This window comes from Aotus nancymaae, unplaced genomic scaffold, assembly GCF_030222135.1.
Source record: "Aotus nancymaae isolate 86718 unplaced genomic scaffold, 86718_ANA_hifiasm-v0.15.2.pri h1tg000004l, whole genome shotgun sequence".
NCBI classification, from domain to species: Eukaryota; Metazoa; Chordata; class Mammalia; order Primates; family Aotidae; genus Aotus; species Aotus nancymaae.
In genome coordinates, this window is record NW_026988415.1 from 24,813,294 (window position 1) to 24,826,607 (window position 13,314).

A 13,314-nucleotide genomic window follows, 5' to 3' on the forward strand; every position below is an offset into this window, starting at 1 on the left:
TTATTTTGCATTGAAAAGAATGTGGAAACTATGGAACTGAATTCCATCAAGTGTAATTACTTATTATTTCTTAGTGACATTAAAGGAAGGGGAGGATTTCAAATAATTAAGACAATACAGGGCAGGTGTGCTGGCTCATGTCTATAATCCCAGCACTTTAGGAGGCAGAGGTGAGTGGATCACTTGAAGTCAGGAGTTCAAGACCAGCCTGGCCGACATGGGGAAACCTTGTCTCTACTACAAATACAAAAATAAGCCAGGGTTGTGGTGCACGCCTATAATCCCAACTACTCAGGAGGCTGAGGCAGGAGAACCGCTTGAATCCAGGAAGTGGAGATTGCAGTGAGCCAAGATCATGCCTGGGCAACAGAGTGAGAGAGACTCCATCTCAAAAAATAATAATAATAAATAAGATATTCTAAAACTATATTGTAATGGTGGCTGTGCAACTCTCAATTTGTATTTTAAAGAGTAAATTTTATAGTATGGTCAATATATCTCAATATGGTTATTTCTTAAAAAAGAAAAAGAACTAAAAAATAAAAGGAGTACTTTATTCCTTTGGAGGGGAGAGAGGCAACCACAAAACTGATTTAAAAAAAAAAAAAAAAACAATTTTTAGGCCCGGGGCCGTGGCTCTCATGCCTGTAATCCCAGCACTTTGGGAGGCCAAAGCAGGCAGATCACCTGAGGTCAGGAAGTTCAAGAGGCCAACATAGTGAAACTCCATCTCTACTAAAAATACAAAAATTAGCTGGGTGCGGTGGTGCATGCCTGTAATCCCAGCTACTCAGGAGGCTGAGGCAGGAGAATCACTTGAACCCGGGAGATGAAGGTTGCAGTGAGCCGAGGTCACACCATTGCACTCCAGCCTGGGTGAGCAAGACTCTTGTCTCAAAAAAAAAAAAAAATTTTAAATAGAGCAAATAAATAAAATCAAGATCATTAAGAGCTAGTGTAAAAAACAAAAGGTTGGGAGAGGGAAATGTTTCTAAGATATACACCAATAAATGGGAAACCCAGGTACAAACAATGACTAAAAAATGTAGAATTTAATATACAAAAACGATACTATGATTACACAATAAAGATAAATCAAGGAAATATCTAAGAAAAGGCTGGGTACGGTGGCTCATGCCTGTAACCCCAGCACTTTGGGAGGCCGAGGTGGGCAGATCACAAGGTTAGGAGTTCAAGACCAGCCTGACCAACATGGTGAAACCCTGTCTCTTAAAAAATAAAGAAAGAAAGAAAGGAAGGAAAAGAAATATCTAAGAAATACCTGGTTCATTTGGATCTACTACTAACGAGCTAGTATGAAAAAACAAAAAAATACCTGGTTCAGAGAGACTGATTGGAATTATTCTAAAACTCTACTTAATTTCTACTTTTTTGTATTTATAACAGCTAGTGTACATTAACCAACATAATTTACGAAAGAAATGTACTCAATATTTTCCCCCAAATATGATACAGGAAATAAACAGCAAAAGAATGTATCATAGGGATGGTGACAGTTTTCAAACATGGCCCCAAATTCTTGGACATTGCTCCCCGGTAAGAGGCAGGGTCTATGTCATTTTCTCTAGAACAAAATGCAGTGATGCTTCCAAAATTAGGTCACAGAATGCCAGGCAGAAACTGCACCGGTCTCTTGGATCACTAGCAAACTGGACACTACTCTCAGGACATTCTCTCCAACCCAAAAGCCATACTGTAAGAAGCCCTAGCCACAAAGGCCATTTGCTGGTACTCAGCTAACAGTTCTGGCTAAGCTCAGCCTTCCTATCACTACAGACTAGGCATTAAACATGAGTAAAGAAGCTTCCAAATGATTATAGTCCCTAACTGTGTTAGTGCCAGGCACTCAAGTGGTCCCAGCTAAGGCCCTAGCCATCACAAAGCAGAGACAAATCATCTCCACTTAGTTCTGTCTCAATTCCAGACCCAAAGAATCATTAGGCATGATAAAATGATTGTTGTTTTGCATCACTAAGTTTGGGGTGATTTGTTATGCATCAACAGATAAATCGAACAATGGCTACTCTCATCAATAAAGATACAAAATATTCAATGAACTCTTACAAAGACAATACTACATCACATTAAAAAGTAATTCATGAAGATCAAGTAGAGTTTACACTAGGAAAGTAAGTAAAAATAAATAAGTAATAAAAATAATGTGAGCTACTGAAATATGCTTAAAATTTTTAATCAAATAGTATGCTGAGAACTTATGTAGCAAAATTCAACATTTGCTATGTAAGAAAATTAGGGGGCATATACATACTTTCTCCATTCTTTTTTTTTTTTCTTTTATTTTTATTTATTTATTTTTTTGAGACGGAGTTTCGCTCTTGTTACCCAGGCTGGAGTGCAATGGCGCAATCTCGGCTCACCGCAACCTCCGCCTCCTGGGTTCAGGCAATTCTCCTGCCTCAGCCTCCTGAGTAGCTGGGATTACAGGCACGCGCCACTATGCCCAGCTAAGTTTTTGCATTTTTAGTAGAGACAGGGTTTCACCATGTTGACCGGGATGGTCTCGATCTCGTGACCTCATGATCCACTCGCCTCGGCCTCCCAAAGTGCTGGGATTACAGGCGTGAGCCACCGCGCCCGGACACTTTCTCCATTCTTAAACAGTAACAACTATTTTTAAAACAACAGCTAGTCTTGTATTTATTGACTCTCACTTATAATTACTAAGATAGCCAGCCTGGCCAACATGATGAAACTCTGTCTCTACCAAAAAGTACTAAAAAAATTAGCTGGGCATGGTGGCGTGTGCCTGTTAATCCCACCTACTCAGGAGGCTGAGGCATGAGAATCACTTGAACCCAGGACGTGGAGGCTGCAGTGAACCAAGATCACGCCACTGCACTCCAGCCTGGGTGACAGAGTGAGACCTTGTCTCAAATAATAATAATAATAATAATAACTGAGATAGCTGTATCCTGGCAATGCAAAAATAATGAATAATACATGATCCTTGATCAAAGAATTAGCAATCTAGAATCAAAGTGAGGCACAGTGTAAGCACTATATAATGAAAAGAGTAAAAAACACATTGGAAAGGAAAAGTAGTAGACAGTGTCTGAGAATGCTCTTTAGAAGAGTGACATTTAATTCACTCAGTCCTATTTGATATGCAAAAGGGGAGTAAAAGAAAACTATTCCAAACAACAATAAAAACAAAAAGAAAAGCCTAGGGACAGAATATACACTGTGACTGGGGGACAGAAAATATGGCATAAGGAAATCTGGGCTAGAAATTTTAGGTAAGAAAGAACCCTTGGAAGTTTCTAAATAGAGGACTTCCTCCATCAAATTTGGTCTTAAAAGGGTAACACAAGTGGGAACACACAGCAAAATGGAATTGGGGAAGAGATTCCAAGAAATCAATGAAGAGATACTGCAGACATTCTCTCTTAAGAGGGAAACATATTTCAAAACAAAAAAACAAGCTGGGCACAATAGCATGTGTCTATAGTCCCACTTACTGGGGAGGCTGAGACATGAGGATTGCTGGAGCCCAGGAGTTCAAGTCCAGCCTGGGTAACGTAGTGAAACCCTACCTTAAAAAAGAAAAAAAAAAAAAAAAAAACCCAAATGGCACAGATAAGAGGTACAATCTTAAAATGACAAACCATAAGCAACACAAAAATTAAGGAAAATATTCATTTTTAGACAAAAATGGAATAGCCTAATTAGCCATGGCCATGAGTCAGGATTTCTCATAGCTGTGGTCTGAATGGTTGTATGTTCAAACTGTATATTGAACTGTAGTCACCAGTGTTATGGTATTAAGAAGTGAAGCCTATAGAAGGCAATTAAATCATGAGGCCCCTGAAAGCCTTGTTCCTTCCACTATGTGAGGACACAGTGAGAAGATGCCATCTGTGAACAAGAAAACAGGCCCTCACCAGATAATGAACCTGCAGGCACCTAATATTGAACTTCCCAGCCTTCAGAGCTATGAGAAATAAGTTTGTTTTTTATAAGCTTCCTAGTTTATATTCATTTTTTTGCGTGTGTGTTTTGTTTCTTTGTTGTTGGCAGGGTTTCACTCTTATTGCCCAAGCTGGAGTGCAATGGCACAATCCCAGCTCACTGCAACCTCCAACTCCCGGCTTCAAGCGATTCTTCTGCCTAAGCCTCCCGAGTAGCTGGGATTACAGGTACCCACCACCACGGCTGGCTAATTTTTGTATTTTCAGTAGAGACGGGGTCTCACCATGTTGGCCAGGCTGGTCACTAACTCCTGACCTCAGGTGATCCACCCTCCTCGGCCTCCCAAAGTGCTGGGATTACAGGCGTGAGCCACCATGCCTGGCCTATGTTGGTTTTTTATAGCAGCCCAAATGGACTAAGACATTGATGTTAAAAAGACAGCTGAAGAAAGAAGATTAGTGCATTTAACTATTTAGAACAAAATATTACAGAGAAAATGTATAATATAAAAATAAGAGGGAAAGTAATTAAATGCAATATAATGTAACTGAAATAATTTATCCTCTTGATAAAAATAACCCAAAAGGAGAACTAGAGAGAGAAAAGTAATTTTTAAAATTGAGGAATGACAAAATAAACCATAGTACAATAATATAATAAAACATTATTTATTTTTGAAAAGCCAAACATATTCAAAACAGTAATTTAAAACATTAAACAAGAAAAAGAATCCATACTCTAATCACAATAATATACAAGCAAACATTAATAAATAGATAAACAAAGGTACATTAGAATGGTATGAATAAATCTGCACCTTTTAAGTTCTTTGTTCTGTAAAATTGGTGAAAGCTCAAACAATTAACAGGTATTTTCACATTTTACATGTAAAACTGTTCTTTGTTAGTCTCATTTGATACATTTTATTTACAAAACCACACAAATTAAGCTAACTGTATATTTCTAAACAAGGTTTTGTTTCAGTTTTTATTAACAAAAAGCCTGAATGGCTAGTTCTCAGAAAACCATTCATGTGTACCCATCACTAATTAAAGTTATTTCTATGAAGAAATACTATTCCCTACAGCCATAAAAAGGAATGCAATTGTGTCTTTCACAGCAACATGGGTAGAGTTGGAGGCAACAATCCTAAGCGAATTAACGCAGAGCAGAAAACCAAATACCACATGTTCTCACTTGTAAGTGGAAGCTAAATATTGAGCACATGTGGACACAAACGTGGGAAAAATAGACACTGCAAACTAATGGGAATGGGGAGTGGGAACTGAAAAACTATCCACTGGATACTACGCTCATTTCCTAGGTGCAATATACTCATATAACCAACCTGTACATGTAACCCCTGTATCTAAAAGTTAAAATTAAAAAAAAAAAAAAACTATTTCCTGTAGCTTTTATAAATTACATTCAAACGTTATTAAGTATATATATTCCTTGAGTATATTATTCCACCTTTTAAAACCATATGGGTTTAGCCAACATTATAAAGCCTAAATGTTACTACTGTCATAAAAGTATGCAGAGAAAACACTGAATGATTTGACATGAATATGCCTCCAACATTTTATTCTTCTAAGAAACAAGCACAAATAATAAAATTTGTAATAGATGACAGTGACCAAAATAATTCAATTTACTAAAGTAGACAGCAATTCTATTACGTCACTGAACCAGGAATTCAATATGGGTAGAAGACTTCATATTTTAATGGCAGCTATATAAATTGAGGGCAAATTGAGACCTCATAGCCATGATTTACATCAGCATATTTCTGACCAAATCATTTTTTTTTACTTTATGCCATTAAAAAAATAATGGGTTGGGCATGGTGGCTCACGCCTGTAATCCCAGCACTCTGGGAGGCCAAGGCAGGCAGATTACTTGAGGCCAGGAGTTCGAGACCAGCCTGGCCAACATAATGAAACACTATCTGTACTAAAAATACAAAAATTAGCCAGGTGTGGTGGTGCATGCCTGTAATCCCAACTACCCGGAGGCTGAGGCAGCAGGATTGCTTGAACCCAGGAGGTGAAGGTTGCAGTGAGACGAGATCATCATATCACTATACTCCAGCCTGGGCAACAGAGCAAGACTCTGTCTCAAAAAAAAAAAAAAAAAAAAAAAAAAAAAATGCAGCAGAAAATGAATCAAGAGACAGCTTGAAAGTCTTATATATAAAGAAATACATCCCAAGAGCTTACTGATGATTTTGTTTTTTTTCTAATAAGTAGTGTATGTCTAAAATGCAATTAGAAGCCCAGGAATGGTGGCTCACGCCTGTAATCCCAGCACTTTGGGAGGCCAAGGTGGGCGGATCACCAGGTCAGGAGATCGAGACCATCCTGGCCAACGTTGTGAAACCGTGTCTCTACTAAAATACAAAAAAATCAGCCAGGCATGGTGGTGTGTGCCTACAGTCCCGATACTCGGGAAGCTAAGGCAGGGGAGTCACCTGAACCAGGAGGCAAAGACTGCAGTGAGCCGAGATCACGCCACCACATTCTAGCCTGGTGACAGAGGGAGACTCTGTCCCAAAAAAATAAACAAAAAATAAACAAATAAGATGCAATTAGAAAAATCAGGGCTATACTCTATATAACTCAATAAAGTTTAAAAAGTACAAATGAACTAGGAAGAACAACATCAATCTTACCTGCATAGCACTCTTGCCCATTTTAACAACTTCAAACAACATCATGTTTTCCACTCCATTCTGTTGGTGATGACCATTCATTCGGTTTGGACCAGAAGGAGGTTTTCCTCCTCCATTTCCACCTTTGCCCTTTTCTGCTGGGCCCTTTTTGCCTTTTTTACAAGTCTGCATAAAAAATAGGAGGTGGTTAACTTATATCACTATCCTTGAGAGTTCAAACACAGCTACAGTAGAAGCAGCTGATAGGGTACATAATTATAACATGCTTAAACTTGCCCTAAAGAATTCCATCCATTTATAACAAACTGATGACTGTGATAGCCTCCTTGTGGTAACCACTTTTTCATGTGTACTACCATGTCTCACATGACACTGTAGTTAGAAGCATAGCCTCTGCAGGCAGACAGACTCTGTGGGTGTAAATTTCTGCTACTATCAGCTGAGTGATTTTAGGCAAATTACTTAACCACACTATGTTTCAGTGATGTTTTTCTAATTTGTAAAGTGAGGATAAAACTGTGCCTACCTCATAGGGTTGCTGTGATAACAAAAACACAAAGTACTTAGAAACATAGCCAGGATATAATAAAGTCAGAAAAATGTCAGCTATTATTATCACTGTAAAATGAAAAAATATATGTTAAAAGGAGCTCAGTAAATCTTACATGAATCTTAATCTGGTAGGAAGACCAACAGAAACAATGACACAAATACAGATTTGAATCCGTTTTTTAAAAGTAATATAAAAACACAGCATTAAAAGCCCTCAAAATATCAAGAAAGTTTGAAAAACACTGCAAAAATATCTCTCAAGTATCATCAGAGAAATCCCAAGAGCACAGGTAAATCAAGGTAGCTATCTCCAAGTTTTATATTACTCTCTTACATAGCTTTGGGATGCATATTGAAGTGGGCAGCAAGAATAACCAAACTCGTTATCAAATATGTACCATATTCTCAGTTCAACATTTTATTTTTATTGTTAGTCTTAGAAATCACTGCAGTGCTCTGAACAAGAAATTCTGAACAGTAGGAGTAGGTTTATCAATCTCCTTCTTGTTCTAAGCCTCCCTCTAACATTTATTCATCATGAAAATTCAATTACTAGCCAGGCGCGGTGGCTCACACCTATAATCCCAGCACTTTGGTAGGCCGAGGCGAGCAGATCACCTGAGGTCAGGAGTTCGAGATCAGCCTGCCCAACATGACAAAACCCCATCTCCACTAAAAACACAAAACATTAGCCAGGCATAGTGGCAGGCACCTGTAATGCCAGCTACTCAGGAGGCTGAGGCAGGAGAATTGCCTGAACACGGGAGGTTGCAGTGAGCTGACATCACCCCACTGCACTCCACCCTGGGCGACAAAAGCAAAACTCCATCTCAAAAAAAGAAGAAGAAAAGAAAGAAAGAAAATTCAATTAATGAAAACTATGGAAATGAAGCCCATTATAACAAAAGTTGTCATTACTGGAGTGTGGGGGCATCAAAAAAAAAAAATCAGTGAAAAGGTTCCCTACCTGCCTAATCTATAAAAATACCTACCACAGCTCTTATACTTTAAGAAAACAAGCCATTCCCTAACTCAGAGTCCTCATTTCTCAAATGTCAGGGTTGAATTAAAATACTTTACAGAAAGGTATTATGACCCCTGGATTTGGTGATTTCTTAAAGGCCTCTTTTAAAACAACACATCTCTACAATCTAAAGAGCAAGCACTGGCCAGCTTTCTGTAAAGTACTATATAGTAAATATGTTAGGCTTTGTGGGCCACGCACAGTCTCTGTAGCATATGCTTTATTTTTAAAACTATTTAAAAATATAAAAACAGCCTGGCACGTGGCTCACACCTGTAATCCTAGCATTTTGGGAGGCCGAGGTGGGCGGATTGCCCGAGCTCAGATGTTCAAGTCCAGCCTGGACAACACAGTGAAACCCCATCTCTACCAAAATACAAAAAATTAGCCGGGCATGGCAGCATGTACCTGTAGTCTCAGCTACTCGGAAGACTGAGGCAAGAGAACTGCCTGAATCCAGGAGGTAGAGGTTGCAGTGAGCCGAGATCACACCACTGCACTCCACCCTGGGCAACAGAGCAAGACTCCATCTCCAAATATATATATATATATAAAAACAGGGCCAGACATGGTGGCTCACGCCTCTAATCCTAGCACTATGGGAGGCCAAGGAGGGCGGATCACCTGAGGTCAGGAGTTCAAGATCAGCCTGGTCAACAGGGTGAAACCCCATCTCTACTAAAAATACAAAAATGAGCCGGTCGTAGTGGCACATGCTTGTAATCCCAGCTACCTGGGAGGCTTAGGCAGGAGAATCGCTGGAACCCGGGAGGCGGAGGTTGCAGTGAGCAGAGATCACACCATTGCACTCCAGCCTGGGTGACAGAGTTTGAGACTTCATCTCAATAAATAAATAAATAAGCAAACAAACAAATAGGACTGGGCCAGGCACAGTGGCTCATGCCTGTAATTTCAGTACTTTGGAAGGCCGAGGAGGGCAGATCACCTGAAATCGGGAGTTCAGGACCACCCTGACCAACATGGAGAAACCCTGTCTCTACTAAAAATACAAAATTAGCTGGGGGTGGTGGTGCATGCCTGTAATCCCAGAGCTACTCGGGAGGCTGAAGCAGGAGAACTGCTTGAACCGGGAGGCGGAGGTTGCAGTGAGCCAAGATTGCGCTATTGCACTCCAGCCTGGGCAACAATAGCAAAACTTTGTCTCAAAAAAAAAAAACAAAAACAGGCGTGGGAGCAGTGGCTCATGCCTGTAATCCTAGCTTTGGGAGGTTGAGATTGGAAGATTGCTTAAGGCCAGTAGTTCAAAACCAATCTGGTCAATAGAGCGATACCCTGCCTCTATAAAAAATAAAATAAATATATATATAAACTATTCTTCGCTCCTGGACAGCACAAAAACAAGCCATAGTTTTTGCATCTCTGATCTATAGCCGCGCCTACAAATTTCTTTCCACTGAAAGCCTGTGGTATTTATGTACTTTATTATTTAGAGGGTCCCTTCTTCCTCCAGGAGTCCAAAACTACTCGACTCTTAACTGTTACTTCAAATCCCTTCCCAACAGCTGAAACATATTACTTGCTAATTTGCAATACAGTAGTCCTCTCTTGAGTTTTACTTTATTCAGTTTCTGTTACCCTTGGTCTGTTGCAGTCCAAAAATATTCAGTAGGAAATTCCAGAAATAAACAATTCAAAAGTTTTAAATTGCACACCATTCCAAATGGTAGAATCACTCATCATTCTGTTGTATCCCACCCGGGACATGAATCATCCCTTTGTCCAGGATATCCACGCAGCTCATTAGTCACTTACTAGCCATTTCGGTTACCATATTGAAAAAATGTACTATATGCAAGATTTAGCACTATCCTCAGTTTCAGGCAACCACTGGGGGGTCTTAGAATGTATCCCTGAGAATAAGGGGGACTGCTATATTCTGTAAATGAGATTCAGTCTTTGTCAACCTAATTCATTAATGCCTAATTGTACAATGAAAAGCTTTCGTCCCCAGTAAAAGGAATTTCAGAGATAAGGTTGAAAGAAAAGATCAACTATAACACAGTACACTAGTAAAGTATAAAAATGTTAATTAACATGGAGCTATATATTTGTAGTTTATCTATCAAATGCCTCAATAGTCCCTGTCAGTATGAAAAACAATTTGGGACAATTAAAATGGCAGAACGGATAGGCCATGCTAGAAAAAAAAAATGTGCAAGGAGTGTTAATAAAAAGGAAGTATTACACAAGAAGCAAATATGCTAACCTATGTACAATCTTGGACAGAAAAAAATTTTCTACATGAAGACTTTAGGAGGTGGTATAATATACAGGCTTAAAGGCACAGACCTGAGCTCAAATCCTTTAACCTCTGGGTTTCTCTGGACTTCAGTTTCCTACCAATATAATAATGGTGTTTTCTCATCTACACAATTGTTCAAATATTAGATTAACATGTGAAACTGTTAGTACAACATATGGAACATACATAGTATAGTGTCAAAATCCAGTTGCTCTTATAATAAATCCTTGATTTGTCCCAACACCTCACCCACAGTAGTAGCTATATAACCATAAACAAATTGTAGCACAAAAACTTCAAAGAGTCCTCTACTCAGGTGCCACCAAGAATCTTGTTCAAACTTGTAAATTAAATCAAAGGCTAAAGTAGGTTAATGGAAAAAAATGATTTTGTAATGAATTAATGTATACTGTCCAATAGAATTAAGGTTATCTTTGGATAGCCATAAGTTAACATTTCTATACATGTCCCCCTCTCAAATTCTTAAGGAAATAAGACAGCACACAAAATTATGATACACATGAATTATGAGCACTCAAAAAATATTCCAAGCATTAGTTAAATAATGTCCCATACATTAAATGTGATGTCACTGCCACCATTAAAAATCACAAGAGAATGGCCAGGCGTGGTGGCTCACACCTATAATCCCAGCACTTTGGGAGGCTGAGGCAGGAGGATTACTTGAGCCCAGGAGTACAAGACCAGCCTGGGGAACATAGTGAAATCTCATCTTTACAAAAATAAAAAACAAACTACAGAGAAGCCAGATACGGTGGCAAAAGCCTGTGGTGCCTGCAGTCCAGTTGAGAGGCTGGGGCAGGAGAATTGCTTCAACCCAAGAGTTTGAGGCTGTAGCGTGCCATGGCTGTGCAAGTGAATAGCCACTGCACTCCAGTCTAGGCAACATAGTGAGACCCTATCTCCAAAATAAATAAATAAATAAATAAATAAATAAATGTAATTTAAAAATTAAAATAAATAATAAAAGTTACAGAGTTTTACATTCACTTACAGGAAAGTTGTTGATAACATACCATTGCATTTTAAAAGCACATTAAACTGTTTGCATATTATGACTCCACTTAAATAAAATGTAATATCCATGTTTATACATAGGTGTATGAATAAAAGTATGTGCATCAAAATGTTTAAAGAATAAATTACCTCTGGGTGATAGGATTATGGAAAAATTTCACTTTGGTCATCGTAAACTTCTGTATTGTTAAGACTTTTTCAAAGTATGTCATGAGACAATATAAATCCAAAATTCATTTTGAAAAACAAATGCTGAACAACAAAAACAAGTTATCTTATGCATAATGTATTTACACACATGCAGAGTCAAATGTACTTTCCAAAACAACAAACTAATTTAACCATTTGCCAAGTTATCTGCAGTCCTCAGGCTAACCCGTTCATATTCTAAAATTACATTGTAATGACTCAGAACTTAACTTTGTTATTTTTTAATCTTTCACATTACGTATAAAGAGTAAAACTACGGTCAGCTGTAACCCATTAGCCTTAAAATGTTGTATGTTACATTTTTAGAGTGCTTTAGAATAAGAGATTGCTTTGCTTTACATTTTATTACTTGTGGGAAAACAAAAATAAAGCCAACAGAACACTGCATTTTGCTTAACATACTGTGCCTTACATAATAAACTACTGGAAACAATGATGTGTTGTTATTATTATTATTATTATTATTATTACTACTAATTGCAACTTTACAGCAGCGTAAAGAGATCCCAAAAGCTGTCTGGTCTAGAAGACAAAAGGACTACATTTATTCAGAAGGCTTACCATACCAGTCAGCCTCCACCCCCTTAAAAACCCATTTTTAAAAGACTAAACTATCTGAGACATAACCTAAATCTGTGTGAGAGATCTTAAGAATCAAAATAAAGTCACATATTTGATACATACCTTGCCTTTGCCTTGCTTTTGGTTTTTTCCTTCGATATCTTCAAAATCTGTGTCAGAAGAAAAATGTGTCTCTGACTCCCTGTGACAGAAAGATAAGCAATAATTTAAAACCTTCCTTAGCAATTTATATTGCGTTTCTAATTTTTGCCAGATTTTCTAAAATAAAGGCTTGGTTAACTCATTACAAAACTTCATATTAGCATTATAAGTAATTAAGATGTTTCCCCAAAATATCATATTATAGCACATTACCAAACACACAAGATTACATAAACAACTATAAAAAAAATCTAAAGTATAAATATCTAAACATTTTTGTTAATTTTTAATCAAAGTATAAAACTAATCCAGTGGGTCTCAAAATTTAACCCTAGGAACTGTGGTGTTCCATGTAATGGCTGGTTCCATTTTCTGGTTCAAAGACCATAGTGCTGAGTAAAAACTATTTTAATACTAGGCACTGGAGGAACTTTATTAGGGAGTTTTATCATTATGGATCCTCTGACCTCTCCTACCTCACTCGAAAAATATTCATAAATCTAGGTGAGTCAATATACAAAACATGCATTTCTGAAAGGGTATTTATAAAACATTTTTATAAACTAAATCATTTGAAATACACTAGGGAATTATGCTAAGTGATCAATACCCTTCATGAAGTAAAGAGGTGATGAGCTACAGTTAGGAGAACAGTTTTGGTACTAAGTAACTGTGGATCTTATACAAGTGACAACCTCAATCTTCTCATATATAAATAATGTATATGCAGGAAAGTATGAAATCTCTAAAGTCTCTACAGTCTCCAACATATGAATCTACAGTCCTAAACAACTGTCCCTTGTTCTGGGTGGGGGTAAGTCTAGTTTGTATAAACTGGATTTTCTTACAAACATATGGAAGCAGACTGATTTAAATAAA

General features: G+C 37.9%; 1 protein-coding gene across 15 annotated transcripts in view; it reads right to left on the bottom strand.

Moving 5' to 3' along the window:
• Nucleotides 1-13,314, bottom strand: part of STAG2 (STAG2 cohesin complex component) — a 145,341-nt gene that overhangs the window by 64,942 nt on the left and 67,085 nt on the right. For 14 of the 15 annotated variants that reach the window (XM_012475322.2, XM_012475352.2, XM_012475315.2 and 11 more), the window contains 2 exons: nucleotides 12,397-12,475; nucleotides 6,626-6,790 (listed from right to left, as the gene is read on the bottom strand). In XM_012475322.2, coding sequence (XP_012330745.1) covers nucleotides 6,626-6,790; nucleotides 12,397-12,475 — 244 coding nt within the window. Of the gene's footprint in view, nucleotides 1-6,625; nucleotides 6,791-11,631; nucleotides 11,755-12,396; nucleotides 12,476-13,314 lie in introns of those variants that run through there. The other variant, XM_064361299.1, reaches the window with a different exon arrangement.